The following is a 15880-nucleotide window of genomic DNA, read 5'->3' on the forward strand; positions in this document are numbered from 1 at the left end:
AAAGTGAACCAAACCCAGGCATGCGGCACATCAAATAGCGGCTTTTTCGATAATCAGGTGAATGTTTAGCAGGAAAATAGTTTCATACCATATCTGAACTGATTGTGTTCCAGAACCGGTTCCAGGGGTCCCGCCGGAAGTGGCACATTAAGAAAGTGAACCAAACCCATGCATGTGACACATCAAATAGCGGCTTTTTCGATAACCAGATGAACGGAAAGCAGGAAAATAGTTTCGGATAATATCTGAAACGTTAGTGTTCCAGAACCGGTTCCAGGTGTCCCGCCGGAAGTGATCAATTAAATAACTAAACCAAACTCATGCATATGACACATCAAATAGCGGCTTTTTCGATAACCATATGAACGGTAAAGAGCTGTTTGCAGTTCGGGAGGAATTTCTCACCCTATCTCAATGCATGGGAAATTCCTTGCCTGAATCACTCAAGAAATCGTTTTTCTTCGATTGCAGTACGCAGTTGAGAAGAAATGACAGTTCCAATGGCAGTCATTATAGAAAGTTTCTGCCAGGAATCGGTCAAGAAATTTCTCGAGCGATTCCGTTCGAACATGAAACTGGGCTTTTAGCAGGAAAATAGTTTCAGATCATATCTGAACCGCTTATACTGACGGAGTCGAAGTGGTGAATCCAGCTGAAGGCATCTGATGCAGACCGAAGAATAGCAGGTCGAAAAGCGTCACGCCAAACAAGCTGCTTCCGTTATTTGTCAACGATAATTGCCAATAAATCCAGATAATAAGATATCTGAACCGGTTGTTGCGGGAGGTGCTCGATACCACCGACTCTTTCAGCAGAAATTAGGCAGGTATTTGTCATGATCAGCTACATAGCTGCAAACTCATATTTATTAAATTATAAGTACAAATATACAAAAATTAACTTACAAATTCGTTGATAAAATTAGGGAGCACGATTTGCTCATTTAATGAAGGTACCTTCTCGCTAGCTACTAAATGTCTTTACTGAACTACTGCACAATAATGTCACTGATATTGTTGCCGTTGCGAGAGATGCTGCCGAATACCGAATCTTTCAGCAGAAGGGAAAATAGGTTTATTTTCCGATGATCAGCTACAAAGCTGTAATTTGATTTTTATTAACAGATGGTCCTTACATCTACCTATCGAAACTTACATATTCGGTGTCGTAATGTGTGAAACGGAATAGTTCCTAGCAGACACCTCTTCACTTCAGCTATGCAGACTTACTACTGATCTGAGTATTGTTCTATAAGCTATATAATCGTGATGGTTACTTAGGGGTGCTACAGTTGTTATATTGTATAGTTGCAATATAAAAAATGTTCAAATTAAAATGCGCAACTATGCGCAACAGATATGATTTAAAGGGGTGTTCATATTTTCAATAATGTTGGGTTCAAATTTAAGGCTACGCATCTTTGCGTAACACCGGTTGTGTTCCGGAACCGGCTCCAGGTGTCCCGGAGATAAACGGTCAGCAAGAAAATAGTCTCTGATCACACCTAAGATTATCGGCAATCCTGATTATTTCGCTGAAATTACGAAAGTGAAAATTTAAATTTTATCGCATCAATCCCCTTTTGCGTTTAAAATTGCTGCGCCCAATTTTGATGCAACTGGTTGGTTAAATGGAATGGATTTCATTCACGTGTTTGCCTTTTTTTCGACAAATTTTATAAGAATCTTATATTCAACGATAATAAAATATAGACTGAAGTGTGCAGAAAAAAATATCGTATTGTCTTGATAATGATCGGCATCCAGTGCTAGTGAAGGCGGTCAAGCAGTCAACTGAGAGTATGATTTGATTATGGCTTTGCTGAAACTTGATTTTCTGAATACGGCTGACACAAATTTCGATTTTCTACTATGTTAACCCCTCCCCCTCTTGGAAAATTTTAGTTGGAATTCAACATTTTGAGGAAGGCCACAAAGAAATGAATCAAATAATTTTTAAATTTTAAGGTGAAAAAGAGTCCTCCATAAAATTTCTCAACAAATCGCTCAACTAGATTTTGCTTAATTGATTGGGTATTTTTTCATCAAATACATTTATTATTTATCATCTCCCCATTGGCGAGTCAACGAGCACTGTGACAAAAGAAAGAGAAAGGGATTTGTTCTGTTCTAGAGTATCCTCAGGATTCAGGAACACTTTGGCTAACGTCGACGGAAAAATACTGATAACTTATTCGACGAGAAAGGCACTATCACCACTAGGTGCATTAATCTGGGTTTTTTATTATCGTACAAATTGGGCCGAAGGGTCTCAGATTTTCATGAAACTTTTTCCACAGGCAGTGCTCATGGATAAAAAAAATTGTGAAAAAATCTGGGTTGCCCATTTTTCCGGAAAACTCAGGTGGTTTTTTTTATGTTTTCGCCTGACTGACACTATTTACTTTGAAAAATCATAACTCAAGAATGAAGCATCGTAGAAACAAAGTTTTTTACCCTTCTTACACCCATAAGAAGGGTATAAATATCGCTCGAATACCCGACTTTCGATCCGAGGCCCGGAGGGCCGAGTCTCATATAACAATCAACTCAGCCCGACGAACTGAGCAAATGTCTGTATGTGTGTATGTGCGTTACAAAAAAAAGTCACTCACGTTTCTCAGCCGTCTGTTAACCGGTTTGAGTTCTCTTAGAAGCAAATGAAAGCTACTACATCCTAGTAGAACGCTATTCATTTTTTTTTTTTTTTTCAATTGGACGTTTGGTTACCAAGATATCTCTCAGAAAGTACTTATGAGTCATACAACTAAACTTTTTAAGATTTTTGACCAAGTGTATCATAATAAATATCTCAGTCGTTTGTCAACCGATTTGGGTCCGATTCTCTTGGCACCAAATGAAAGCTACAACATCCTAGTAGAACCCTATTAAATTTGATTACGATTGGACATTTGGTTACTGATATATCTTTCGAAGAGTACTTAGGAGTTATATAACTAAACTTTTTGAGATTTTTGACCAAGTGTATCATATTAAATATCTCAGCCATCTGTCAACCGATTTGGGTTCTCTAAGCACCAAATGAAAGCTACAAAAGCCTTGTACAAGGCCCTGAAATTTTATTTCGATTGGACATTTGGTTACTGAGATATCTCTCGAAGAGTATTTCAATAAATTCTTTTTAAATATTATATTCGCTTGTCATCCTACATGAGCTTCTGGCAAGTCTAGGGAAGATGATGTCTTAATTAATAATGCTTCCTTGACCTCATATAAAGCGAATACTAGCAGACTATTGTTTTCAATAAAATTATAAATAACAAATTACAAATGAACAGGAATTCTATGAAAACTAACGATATGTTAAATGAAAGCTTTGATTCTATATATTGTGGGAAAAATGCAAGAACCGGACAGATATATTTTTAATGAACCTTACAGATTTAAGTTTCAATAGCTAAAATAACTAGCTAATGCCAAAACTGATTAACATAGTAGATATATCACTTTTGTCCTTTTTACACCATAACCATGAATACCAAGTACTTCGTAGCTAATTTAATCGATTGATTAAGAGATATTAGACAAAGTGTATCTCGATGATTTTCTTATCCATTTGTTAATCGATTCAAGATCTTCTGCAAGATAACTGCCATGGCAGTTAACGAAATATCAATACTCCAGAAAATGTGAGTTATATTTTAAGCATTCCATACAAGATTCTAGGAGATTCCTGGCAATTTAGTACATGGTCCATGATGCTATTTTGGAAACCAATCCACTAGATGCCAAATCCACAATATTTTCTAGAATGACCAAAAGGCACAATCCCACAAAATAAATAATTATGTTAAATACGAATAATACAACAATAATTTTAATAAGTGTAAGAAGGGTTCTGTTCACCATTGGTGGATTAAATCGGGGTTTTTAGAAAATGAAAGCAAATTTTCTAAGGAATTCAAAAAATGAACTGGAAAAAGTTTTCCACAAAATTTTTCACAGTTGAAAAAATTCGTAAGAAAAAGCCGAAAAACTATACCCGAACTCGTGGAAATTTTCAAACAAATGTTTTTGAGAGGGTAGTTTGATAAGCCCTAATCGCTGGGATTTTTGGAATGCACTTTTTTTCGTTCCTGAGTTATGGTCAATTTTGTGAGAAATTTTCAAATGTGCCATATAAGCCTTTTCTTTGAAAAATCATAACTCATGGACGAAGCATCGTAGAAGTAAAGCTTTTTGCCTTTTTTGTTCACCTAAGTGAACTGAAAGACTATATGTTCACTCAAAAAACGAATTTTCGATAGAACGCTCGGAGGGTCAAGTCACATATACCAATCAACTCAGTTCGACGAATTGAGATGATGTCTGTGTGTATGTATGTGTGTGTATGTATGTCCGTGTACAAAAAAGTTCACTCATTTTTAAGGCACTTCCCATTGACCGATTTTTCGGATTATAGCTCGAATCGAACCGGAAATTACCGCATTATTTGCTATTAAAAATGGTTCGGATCGGTCAAGGCGTTCCGAAGTTATGGCCATTTCAGTGATCCGGACCAGCACCGGTAGAACTGGCCGCATATAAAACTGAACCAAGCCCCATCATGCGACACATCAAACTGCGGCGATTTTTGTAACCTTTAGCATGGTTGACAAATTTTGTGCGGAAACCAACACTGGAGACCGAAAATTCTACGATATCGGCCCAAAACTCAAGATGGCGGACTTAAATCCAAGATGGCGACTCCAAATTCAAGAAGGTGGCTGTTTAATGGAGTTTTAGGCCCTAAAACCATGCAATATGGGTATATTTTGTATGGGAAAGATGTCTGGAGTTCACAAAATGGCGATCTGAATATCCAAGATGGCGGTTGTTTACTGGTGTTGTTGCTGCCAACACTGCCCCGTGATGTCATGCAACCGAGCTATCATATCGAGAAAATACAATAGAGCGAAATGACAGAAGATTAGATTTGTGAGTGAAGATCGTAGGCAAGCAAGTGTAATTTTTCTGATTTGTCGTTTGATAATTTAACTAAATAATAACCGTCTAATCTACTTATAGCTAATGATAAATAACTTACAAATACCTTTAAAATGAATTATCCCTAAATAACACAGAAGTTTCACAATAAGTTATTAATAGTTGTTACAGTATATTATTGTTAACCTTAAATTCTACTATCACAGGTGAATGAACACAGATGTTGCGGATGAAATTGATAATTGTGCTAAACTATGCCTAAGACCAAATTATGTAAGTAAAACATGTAAAATAATTGGATTCTATTAAGCTAACTGGAGAATAAAATTCCAGCTTAAAGCTGTTTTGCACTCGCAGTACGGCGTTGTGATCAGCTCTTAAGAATTTGGCGATGGCCCTCCAAAGAACACCCCCTTTCGCCGCAACAGGTGTCTTAGGCTCTAAAACTATGCAATATAGGTTTATTAGGTATGAGGAAGATGTCTGAAGTCCAAAAATGACGACCAAAATATCCTATAGATGGCGGTTTAAAATCCAAGATGGCGGCCCCAATTTCAAGATGGCGGCTGTTTCATGGAGTTTTAGGCTCTAAAACCTGCAATATGGGTATATTTTGTATGGGAAAGATATCTGGAGTTAAAAAAATGGCGATCTGAATATCCAAGATCGCGATCTAAAATCCAAGATGGCGGCTCCAAATTCAAGATGGCGGCTGTTTATTGGAGTTTTAGGCCCTAAAACCATGTAAAAAGGGTATATTTTGTATGGGGAAGATGTCCGAAGTCCAAACATGGCGATCTGAATATCCAAGATGGCGGTCTAAAATCCAAGATGGCGGCTCCAAATTTTAGATGGAGGCTGTTTAATGAAGTTTTAGGCCCTAAACCATGCGATATGGGTATATTTGTGGTGTCTGGAGTCCAAAAATGGCGACCTGAATATTCAAGATGGCGGTTCAATATCAAAGATGGTGGCTTCAAATTCAAGATGGAGGCTGTTTATAGCAGTTTTAGACCCCAAATCCATGCAATATTGGTATATTAGGTATGAGAAAGATGCCTGGAGTCCAAAAATGGCGACCGCAATATCCAAGATGGCGACTCAAACACCAATGTGGCGGCTCTAAATCCATGCCATATGGGTTTATTTGATTCAAAATTCAAGATAGCGGGTTTTTCTTAAGAGTTTGAGGCTCAAACATCAAAGCTAGATGAACGATATTATTTCGGATGCCATGAAATGGATTTTCGTTTAACTGATGAAAGTGCGATATTTATCAATATTTCACTTGAGTTTGGTTGCAATGTGTTTCCGAAGGTACGAGAAAGGCGCTATCACCGCTAGGTGGATTCATTAGGGTTTTTTTTATGAAAATGAAAGCAAATTTTCTCAGGAATAAAAAAAATATGAACTGGAAAAAGTTTCTCCCAAAATGTTCCACCGTTGGGAAAATTCATAAAGAAAAGCCGGACAAAATATGCCCAAGCTCGCGGAAAATTTTCAAAAAAATATTTTTGAGAGGGTAATTTTATAAGCTTTATAGACTCCAGAAATTGTAAGCACACCTACGCATAGCGAGAAAATAATAATTTTAATAACAAATTACTACGTTTATATTTTTATATTTTTATTTCAAGTATGCTCTTCGATGAAAGCATCGAATTTATACATTAAAATGTGTTTTTATATCCATAATGTTAATTATAAAAAAATCAACTTTTTAACTCTTTGCACAAAACACTTTTTTTATATTTATGCTGAAATCATGTACTATAAATTATTGTTTTCCATTTTTTTCACAGGATCACTTGAAATACAAGTTTCTTTCTTGAGATACTTGATTGACGTTTTTTGGAAAATATCGTTTAGCCTACTCTTACGGGCACTTCAAAATTTTGAGAAAACTTGAAAATTGAGCTCTTTTCATTTTTTTAAGGAATGTGTCCACAGATTTTGGAATTTTTAAACATGCTCCTACGACTATAAAAATATTTCACTCTACGCACAATGATGCTTAGGCGTTGCTTATACTTATAATTGAAATAAATTGTAGTTTCACACATGCTCTATTTAGTATAAATTTTGCGACTTGTTTCAGCTATTGTGAAAACTGGTTTTTGGAAGCATCGATTTTTGAATTTGAGTGAAATTTTCAGATCCAAAAGACTGTATTTGAAACTAAAACTAATGATTGTCTGATAAATATGTGTATTTACTGTCATGAATGTATTTTTTCAAATTTTTTTCTAGTGTAAATTTTTACATAGAAGAAAAATTGTTAAACAAGGTTTTTCAAAAACAGTGCAATTTGTGCAAAACGTTTTTGAGGTACCACTAAGGAGTACTCTGCGACTTACAAACCAAAAGTTAAATTTAACTTTTGATAACCGGTATTTGATGTTAATATATTAGACAGGATATGTGAGGAAATGAAGTTGGTTCTTGCATTCATTACTAAATGGCTGGGAAGCAAATTTGTGCTTATAATTTCTGGAACAGTCTATAATCGCTGAAATTTTTGGAATGCTTTTTTTTCGTTCCTGAGTTATGGCCAGTTTTGTGAAAAATGACCTTATAATATAGGCTTATATGGTCATTTTTCACAAAATGGGCCATAACACAAAAACCAAAAAAAGTGCAGCTTATAAAACTCCCTGCTCAAAAATATTTTCATAAAAAAATTTCACGATTTTTTTTTATTCCTGGGAAACTTTGCTTTCATTTTCTTAAAAAAAATTTGCTTCTACGATGCTCCGTTTTTGAGTTATGATTTTCCAAAGTAAGTAGTGTTAGGGGAAAAAAAAAAATTTCCACCTAAATTTTTCGGGAAAATAGGCGGCCCAGAATTTTTCTCATTTTTTTATTCATATATCCATGAGCCCTGAGTGTGGAAAAAAATCATGAAAATCTGAGACCCTTCGGCCCAATCCCGTACGGTAATAACAAAAAATTCCCAACTACAGAACAGTCTCCAACCAGATCTAGTTAAGAGTAGCACTTTTCGGCACCTTTGCCAGAACCCACTTTTTGATAACTTTCACGGCTACCGTAGACACAGCTGATGCTTCTGCAGCCTCTGAGAAGCTCGAATCCGAGTTAGGACTATTCCGATTCTGATTAGCACTGCAGCAGACCAGGCGTAGAAACAGCAGCTGTAACTACTTTTGCTCTCGGCAAGCCTCGTTGGATAAATGTACAACTCTTGCTGAAAATATCATCATTTTGCAACTTGTTGCATAAATAACTATTATGTACACTACCCGCCATAAATATGGAATCGCAAATTACCCTAGTGTTTCCTTTCAGAGAATCTTTTTCTAGTTCTTCAGAAAATGTTTCCAAAGTTTCCTTCGGAAATTCCTCTTGAGATTCGTCCAGAAGTTTCTTCAAGGATTTCTGGATACTTTTCGAATATTTCCTTAAAATCTCTTCCATGCATTTTCGTTCAAAAGCTTGGGGTCATCCACTCAAAAACAAGGTTATTTTTTGAGCCAACATTTCCGCCATTGCATTCGATTTCAAAACTTTGGGTCTCATTCAAAAGATTAATTGTATATGTATCTTTTGAATGAGACATAGACAAACGAAAACATGGTTTAGAAGAAAATTTCTGATAATGTTTTTTGCAAAAAAAAAAAAAAAAAACATTATCAAAAGTTGTTTCCTTTATAAAACAAGAATTAAAACTAAAGGAATTCTCACTGTTAATTGGATGAACCAAATTGATGAGGCTTCCAGCCATAGGCTGGTTCACTTATTAACATTTGATCATTTATTCCAGTTCATTTATTAAACAAATTATATTCCAGATTTTTCGGCTAAGTTCAGTAGAAGCTAAATATGCCCAGAAGCTTCTTCAGAGTATGTTCCACAAATCCTTGCAGGGATTCTTCCGCATATTATTGCATGATTTCATTCAATGATTTCAGTAAAATATCTTCAGGAAAAGCTCTAGGATTCCCTTCAAGGATGCTTGTAGGAATTTCTCAGCATTTTTTTGAAAAAATAATTAAGAATGTTTTTATTTTAAAAATATTCAGGGATTTTTACGGAGGTTTATTCAGATGCTCATTCGATGCCTTTACAAATGCATCCACGGATTCCTCCAGGTATTACTTAGGACATCTTTCAGAAGTTCTCACCTAGTTACAAGAACTGGGAAAATGTTCTTTACACTTTTACATTGTTTAAAATATAATTTTCATAGTTATTTCGTTTATTAACCCTCAAAGGGATACCTGGGGTCCATTGGACCCCAGGTGCCTTTCAGAGCTCGTCTTTGATGGAACACACTCAGCGAGGTGACGAAACTGAGGTCATGAAGGTATCCCTTTTAGGGTTAAACATGTTTTTTTTATCACACTATCATTATGAATTCATGATCCAATTGTTTAACACTGCACAATGGACCCAGAGTGTATTTACGGAGACAAAAAATGATTAAATATTCTGTCGTGTAGTTTGTAGTAAATATTTATATGTACATTTGATTCAAGTTTTTCTAAATCAGTCCAAGCTAAGCGTTGCATTCAGTTTATTTCTGTGTGGAATAGTTCTAAAGGTTTCTGCTCCTTAGTGGGGTGGAGACGCGCGATAGAGTATTCTTTTTGGCTTGTTTTCGCGTGGAAAAGTAGTCGGTTGTGGGCGATGGACAATGGTTACCCTTCCCTACTAACAAGAATTCCTTCCTGGGACAAACGTGGAAATGCAGCGATTCTCGGTCTCTATAACAGCGTTTGTCTTACTTACATTCCTTCCCATCTTTGATGGCCGTAAGGACGTGGCCGGTGCCGTTTTTGACCCTAATATAGTTAGGAGTTCTCGAACCATTCATTGGCTCTCTGTGAAATTTCGATTGCTCTGGTCAATCACGGAGTAGCAACTACGAATTATGCGGTCATCTATGCTCATGCTCATTTGTAATGTTCCATTTTATTTGCATGAGCGCCCAACGCAGGGCACCTCATGCATTTATTCTAGTGTTTTGCATATTTTATTTTGTAACATTGGCTTTTGTTTAATAGACCTATGAATAAGTAGATCTGATTATTGTTACTTTAGTGATTTATTTTCTAATTTGGCATACATTAATCGTTTAGCGGGCACTCTGTACTCGAGGAATTCAAGGATATTTCCTTTACAAAAAAAAATCTGATACGAAGGGTATCGAACTCAGACGCCTTCAGTATGGTTTGCTAGTTGATTGTTTTACCCCTAATCTTTACTGGAACTAGCTTCAATAAAATCCACTGCAGCTGTTGCCTTCGCTCTTTTATCCCACATCGCAAAAAAAAGGAACTGCTCACAAAATAGCCCATTTCAGCACTGTGACGCCATCATCGCCCCGCCGAACGTGGAATTTCAATAAACAACAATTTTGTACCGCTCGGTGAACTGCAAACTTCCCACATCAGTCGCTTGCCACCCACATCCCAACCACCAATCATCGGCAATCGGTCGTCGTCCATCAAACGAACTACGGAATTACGACGGAGGTGGTTTTTCCTGTAATTTAATATTGTTTCCACCGCACCGCCACCTACCTTCTAGATCCACCACCCGGCCGGCTCGCTTCAGCGAACGGACCGCTTCCTCGTGGGTGGCATCCCGCAGGTCCTCGCCGTTCACCGACAGGATCGCGTCGCCCACGTACAGCCCTTTGGCGTTGTCCGCCGCCATGCCGCGGAAGATTTTCGATATCAGGATGGGCATTCGGTTCTCCCGACCGCCCTTGATCGAGATACCCAGCCCGTTGTTGTCGGACTTGATGACGCGGACCTGGAAGAATAAAGGAAAACAGTTTTTTTTCAATAGTTTGTTTTCTCTCATTTTATGAAGTTCTCAAGTAAGTAGGTAACAACTCAACTGCAGTTCATCAAGTGCACTATACTCACGTGTCGTTTCTGGTTCGCCACCGAGTCAGGTACGTCGCAAATTTCGGCGATTCCGTTGTCGATGCTGTTGTTGTTACTGCCACTCCCGCCACTTCCCGCTCCCCCACTGTTATTGTTCAAGATGTTGCCACCCCCACTCAGTCCATTACTATTTCCGTTGACGATGCCACCGTTGTTGATGCTATTGGTGTTGTTATTGTTGAGGAAATTGTCCCCATTGAGGCTGCCTCCGCCGTTGAGTGTGCTGCTTCCGGCTCCCGGGGTCGTCACACCGCCAACGCCGCCGCCACCACCAATACCACCCCCACTGGTGCCATTCTGGTGGGCTCCGCCTCCGTTGCTCAGGTTTTCGGACGAGTGGATCGATGGCCCGGATGCACCCGCAGACGAGGGCTGCGACGAATTGTTCGAACCATTGTTACCGCTGTGGTTGCTCCTGTTCGGTTTGGAAGAGAAAGGGAGAGAAAATGGAAAATTCGATGAGGTGCGTTCAGTTTTCCATTAGGATGCTCTTACTACTGGAATGCGCTTGAAGAAAATTGGTGGGAGTTTAGCTGCATCGCTGTATTGTACTGTTGTTCAGAAAATTATTCAATGCGGGAAATACATTTTGTGCATTAATATTCTGTCAAGAGTGTGTGGTAGTGTGGCAACTCAGTGCCGCATTCGCACATGCTTGATTTATGTATGTCGTGTGATCTGAAATCATGGAAGGATTTCTTCCGAAATCCTGGAAGGATTTCTTCCGAAATCCTGGAAGGATTTCTTCCGAAATCCTGGAAGGATTTCTTCCGAAATCCTGGAAGGATTTCTTCCGAAATCCTGGAAGGATTTCTTCCGAAATCCTGGAAGGATTTCTTCCGAAATCCTGGAAGGATTTCTTCCGAAATCCTGGAAGGATTTCTTCCGAAATCCTGGAAGGATTTCTTCCGAAATCCTGGAAGGATTTCTTCCGAAATCCTGGAAGGATTTCTTCCGAAATCCTGGAAGGATTTCTTCCGAAATCCTGGAAGGATTTCTTCCGAAATCCTGGAAGGATTTCTTCCGAAATCCTGGAAGGATTTCTTCCGAAATCCTGGAAGGATTTCTTCCGAAATCCTGGAAGGATTTCTTCCGAAATCCTGGAAGGATTTCTTCCGAAATCCTGGAAGGATTTCTTCCGAAATCCTGGAAGGATTTCTTCCGAAATCCTGGAAGGATTTCTTCCGAAATCCTGGAAGGATTTCTTCCGAAATCCTGGAAGGATTTCTTCCGAAATCCTGGAAGGATTTCTTCCGAAATCCTGGAAGGATTTCTTCCGAAATCCTGGAAGGATTTCTTCCGAAATCCTGGAAGGATTTCTTCCGAAATCCTGGAAGGATTTCTTCCGAAATCCTGGAAGGATTTCTTCCGAAATTCTGGAAGGATTTCTTCCGAAATCCTGGAAGGATTTCTTCCGAAATCCTGGAAGGATTTCTTCCGAAATCCTGGAAGGATTTCTTCCGAAATCCTGGAAGGATTTCTTCCGAAATCCTGGAAGGATTTCTTCCGAAATCCTGGAAGGATTTCTTCCGAAATCCTGGAAGGATTTCTTCCGAAATCCTGGAAGGATTTCTTCCGAAATCCTGGAAGGATTTCTTCCGAAATCCTGGAAGGATTTCTTCCGAAATCCTGGAAGGATTTCTTCCGAAATCCTGGAAGGATTTCTTCCGAAATCCTGGAAGGATTTCTTCCGAAATCCTGGAAGGATTTCTTCCGAAATCCTGGAAGGATTTCTTCCGAAATCCTGGAAGGATTTCTTCCGAAATCCTGGAAGGATTTCTTCCGAAATCCTGGAAGGATTTCTTCCGAAATCCTGGAAGGATTTCTTCCGAAATCCTGGAAGGATTTCTTCCGAAATCCTGGAAGGATTTCTTCCGAAATCCTGGAAGGATTTCTTCCGAAATCCTGGAAGGATTTCTTCCGAAATCCTGGAAGGATTTCTTCCGAAATCCTGGAAGGATTTCTTCCGAAATCCTGGAAGGATTTCTTCCGAAATCCTGGAAGGATTTCTTCCGAAATCCTGGAAGGATTTCTTCCGAAATCCTGGAAGGATTTCTTCCGAAATCCTGACAGGATTTCTCCCGAAATCCTGGAAGGATTTCTTCCGAAATCCTGGAAGGATTTCTTCCGAAATCCTGGAAGGATTTCTTCCGAAATCCTGGAAGGATTTCTTCCGAAATCCTGGAAGGATTTCTTCCGAAATCCTGGAAGGATTTCTTCCGAAATCCTGGAAGGATTTCTTCCGAAATCCTGGAAGGATTTCTTCCGAAATCCTGGAAGGATTTCTTCCGAAATCCTGGAAGGATTTCTTCCGAAATCCTGGAAGGATTTCTTCCGAAATCCTGGAAGGATTTTTTCCGAAATCCTGGAAGGATTTCTTCCGAAATCCTGGAAGGATTTCTTCCGAAATCCTGGAAGGATTTCTTCCGAAATCCTGGAAGGATTTCTTCCGAAATCCTGGAAGGATTTCTTCCGAAATCCTGGAAGGATTTCTTCCGAAATCCTGGAAGGATTTCTTCCGATATCCTGGAAGGATTTCTTCCGATATCCTGGAAGGATTTCTTCTGAAATCCTGGAAGGATTTCTTCCGAAATCCTGGAAGGATTTCTTCCGAAATCCTGGAAGGATTTCTTCCGAAATCCTGGAAGGATTTCTTCCGAAATCCTGGAAGGATTTCTTCCGAAATCCTGGAAGGATTTCTTCCGAAATCCTGGAAGGATTTCTTCCGAAATCCTGGAAGGATTTCTTCCGAAATCCTGGAAGGATTTCTTCCGAAATCCTGGAAGGATTTCTTCCGAAATCCTGGAAGGATTTCTTCCGAAATCCTGGAAGGATTTCTTCCGAAATCCTGGAAGGATTTCTTCCGAAATCCTGGAAGGATTTCTTCCGAAATCCTGGAAGGATTTCTTCCGAAATCCTGGAAGGATTTCTTCCGAAATCCTGGAAGGATTTCTTCCGAAATCCTGGAAGGATTTCTTCCGAAATCCTGAAAGGATTTCTTCCGAAATCCTGAAAGGATTTCTTCCGAAATCCTGGAAGGATTTCTTCCGAAATCCTGGAAGGATTTCTTCCGAAATCCTGGAAGGATTTCTTCCGAAATCCTGGAAGGATTTCTTCCGAAATCCTGGAAGGATTTCTTCCGAAATCCTGGAAGGATTTCTTCCGAAATCCTGGAAGGATTTCTTCCGAAATCCTGGAAGGATTTCTTCCGAAATCCTGGAAGGATTTCTTCCGAAATCCTGGAAGGATTTCTTCCGAAATCCTGGAAGGATTTCTTCCAAAATCCTGGAAGGATTTCTTCCAAAATCCTGGAAGGATTTCTTCCGAAATCCTGGAAGGATTTCTTCCGAAATCCTGGATGGATTTCTTCCGAAATCCTGGAAGGATTTCTTCCGAAATCCTGGAAAGATTTCTTCCGAAATCCTGGAAGGATTTCTTCCGAAATCCTGGAAGGATTTCTTCCGAAATCCTGGAAGGATTTCTTCCGAAATCCTGGAAGGATTTCTTCCGAAATCCTGGAAGGATTTCTTCCGAAATCCTGGAAGGATTTCTTCCGAAATCCTGGAAGGATTTCTTCCGAAATCCTGGAAGGATTTCTTCCGAAATCCTGGAAGGATTTCTTCCGAAATCCTGGAAGGATTTCTTCCGAAATCCTGGAAGGATTTCTTCCGAAATCCTGGAAGGATTTCTTCCGAAATCCTGGAAGGATTTCTTCCGAAATCCTGGAAGGATTTCTTCCGAAATCCTGGAAGGATTTCTTCCGAAATCCTGGAAGGATTTCTTCCAAAATCCTGGAAGAATTTCTTCCGAAATCCTGGAAGGATTTCTTCCGAAATCCTAGAAGGATTTCTTCCGATACCTTGGAAGGATTTCTTCCGAAATCCTGGAAGAATTTCTTCCGAAATCCTGGAAGGATTTCTTCTGAAATTCTAGAAGGATTTTTTCTGCAATCCTGGAAGGATTTCTTCTGAAATCCTGGAAGGATTTGTTCCGATACCTTGGAAGGATTTCTTCCGAAATCCTGGAAGAATTTCTTCCAAAATCCTGGAAGGATTTCTTCTGAAATTCTGGAAGGATTTTTTCTGCAATCCTGGAAGGATTTCTTCCGAAATCCTGGAAGGATTTCTTCCGATACCTTGGAAGGATTTCTTTCGAAATCCTGGAAGGATTTCTTCTGAAATTCTGGAAGGATTTTTTCTGCAATCCTGGAAGGATTTCTTCTGAAATCCTGGAAGGATTTCTTCTGAAGTCCTATAAGGATTTCTTCTGAAATCCTGGAAGGATTTCTTCTGAAATCCTGGAAGGATTTCTTCCGAAATCCTGGAAGGATTTCTTCCGAAATCCTGGAAGGATTTCTTCCGAAATCCTGGAAGGATTTCTTCCGAAATCCTGGAAGGATTTCTTCCGAAATCCTGGAAGGATTTCTTCCGAAATCCTGGAAGGATTTCTTCCGAAATCCTGGAAGGATTTCTTCCGAAATCCTGGAAGGATTTCTTCCGAAATCCTGGAAGGATTTCTTCCGAAATCCTGGAAGGATTTCTTCCGAAATCCTGGAAGGATTTCTTCCGAAATCCTGGAAGGATTTCTTCCAAAATCCTGGAAGGATTTCTTCCGAAATCCTGGAAGGATTTCTTCCGAAATCCTGGAAGGATTTCTTCCGAAATCCTGGAAGGATTTCTTCCGAAATCCTGGAAGGATTTCTTCCGAAATCCTGGAAGGATTTCTTCCGAAATCCTGGAAGGATTTCTTCCGAAATCCTGGAAGGATTTCTTCCGAAATCCTGGAAGGATTTCTTCCGAAATCCTGGAAGGATTTCTTCCGAAATCCTGGAAGGATTTCTTCCGAAATCCTGGAAGGATTTCTTCCGAAATCCTGGAAGGATTTCTTCCAAAATCCTGGAAGAATTTCTTCCGAAATCCTGGAAGGATTTCTTCCGAAATCCTAGAAGGATTTCTTCCGATACCTTGGAAGGATTTCTTCCGAAATCCTGGAAGAATTTCTTCCGAAATCCTGGAAGGA

The 15880-nt window shown here is 39.1% G+C and overlaps 1 protein-coding gene across 3 annotated transcripts in view; it reads right to left on the bottom strand.

The window, feature by feature from the left end:
* Positions 1–15880, bottom strand: part of LOC109622131 (beta-1-syntrophin) — an 804166-nt gene that overhangs the window by 424674 nt on the left and 363612 nt on the right. For all 3 annotated transcript variants that reach the window (XM_029875688.2, XM_029875687.2, XM_029875686.2), the window contains exons 4-5: positions 10841–11276; positions 10490–10724 (exon numbers count right to left, since the gene is read on the bottom strand). In XM_029875688.2, coding sequence (XP_029731548.1) covers positions 10490–10724; positions 10841–11276 — 671 coding nt within the window. The remainder of the gene's footprint in view (positions 1–10489; positions 10725–10840; positions 11277–15880) is intronic.

The sequence above is a fragment of the Aedes albopictus genome, chromosome 3, assembly GCF_035046485.1.
Source record: "Aedes albopictus strain Foshan chromosome 3, AalbF5, whole genome shotgun sequence".
In the NCBI taxonomy this organism is placed as follows: Eukaryota; Metazoa; Arthropoda; class Insecta; order Diptera; family Culicidae; genus Aedes; species Aedes albopictus.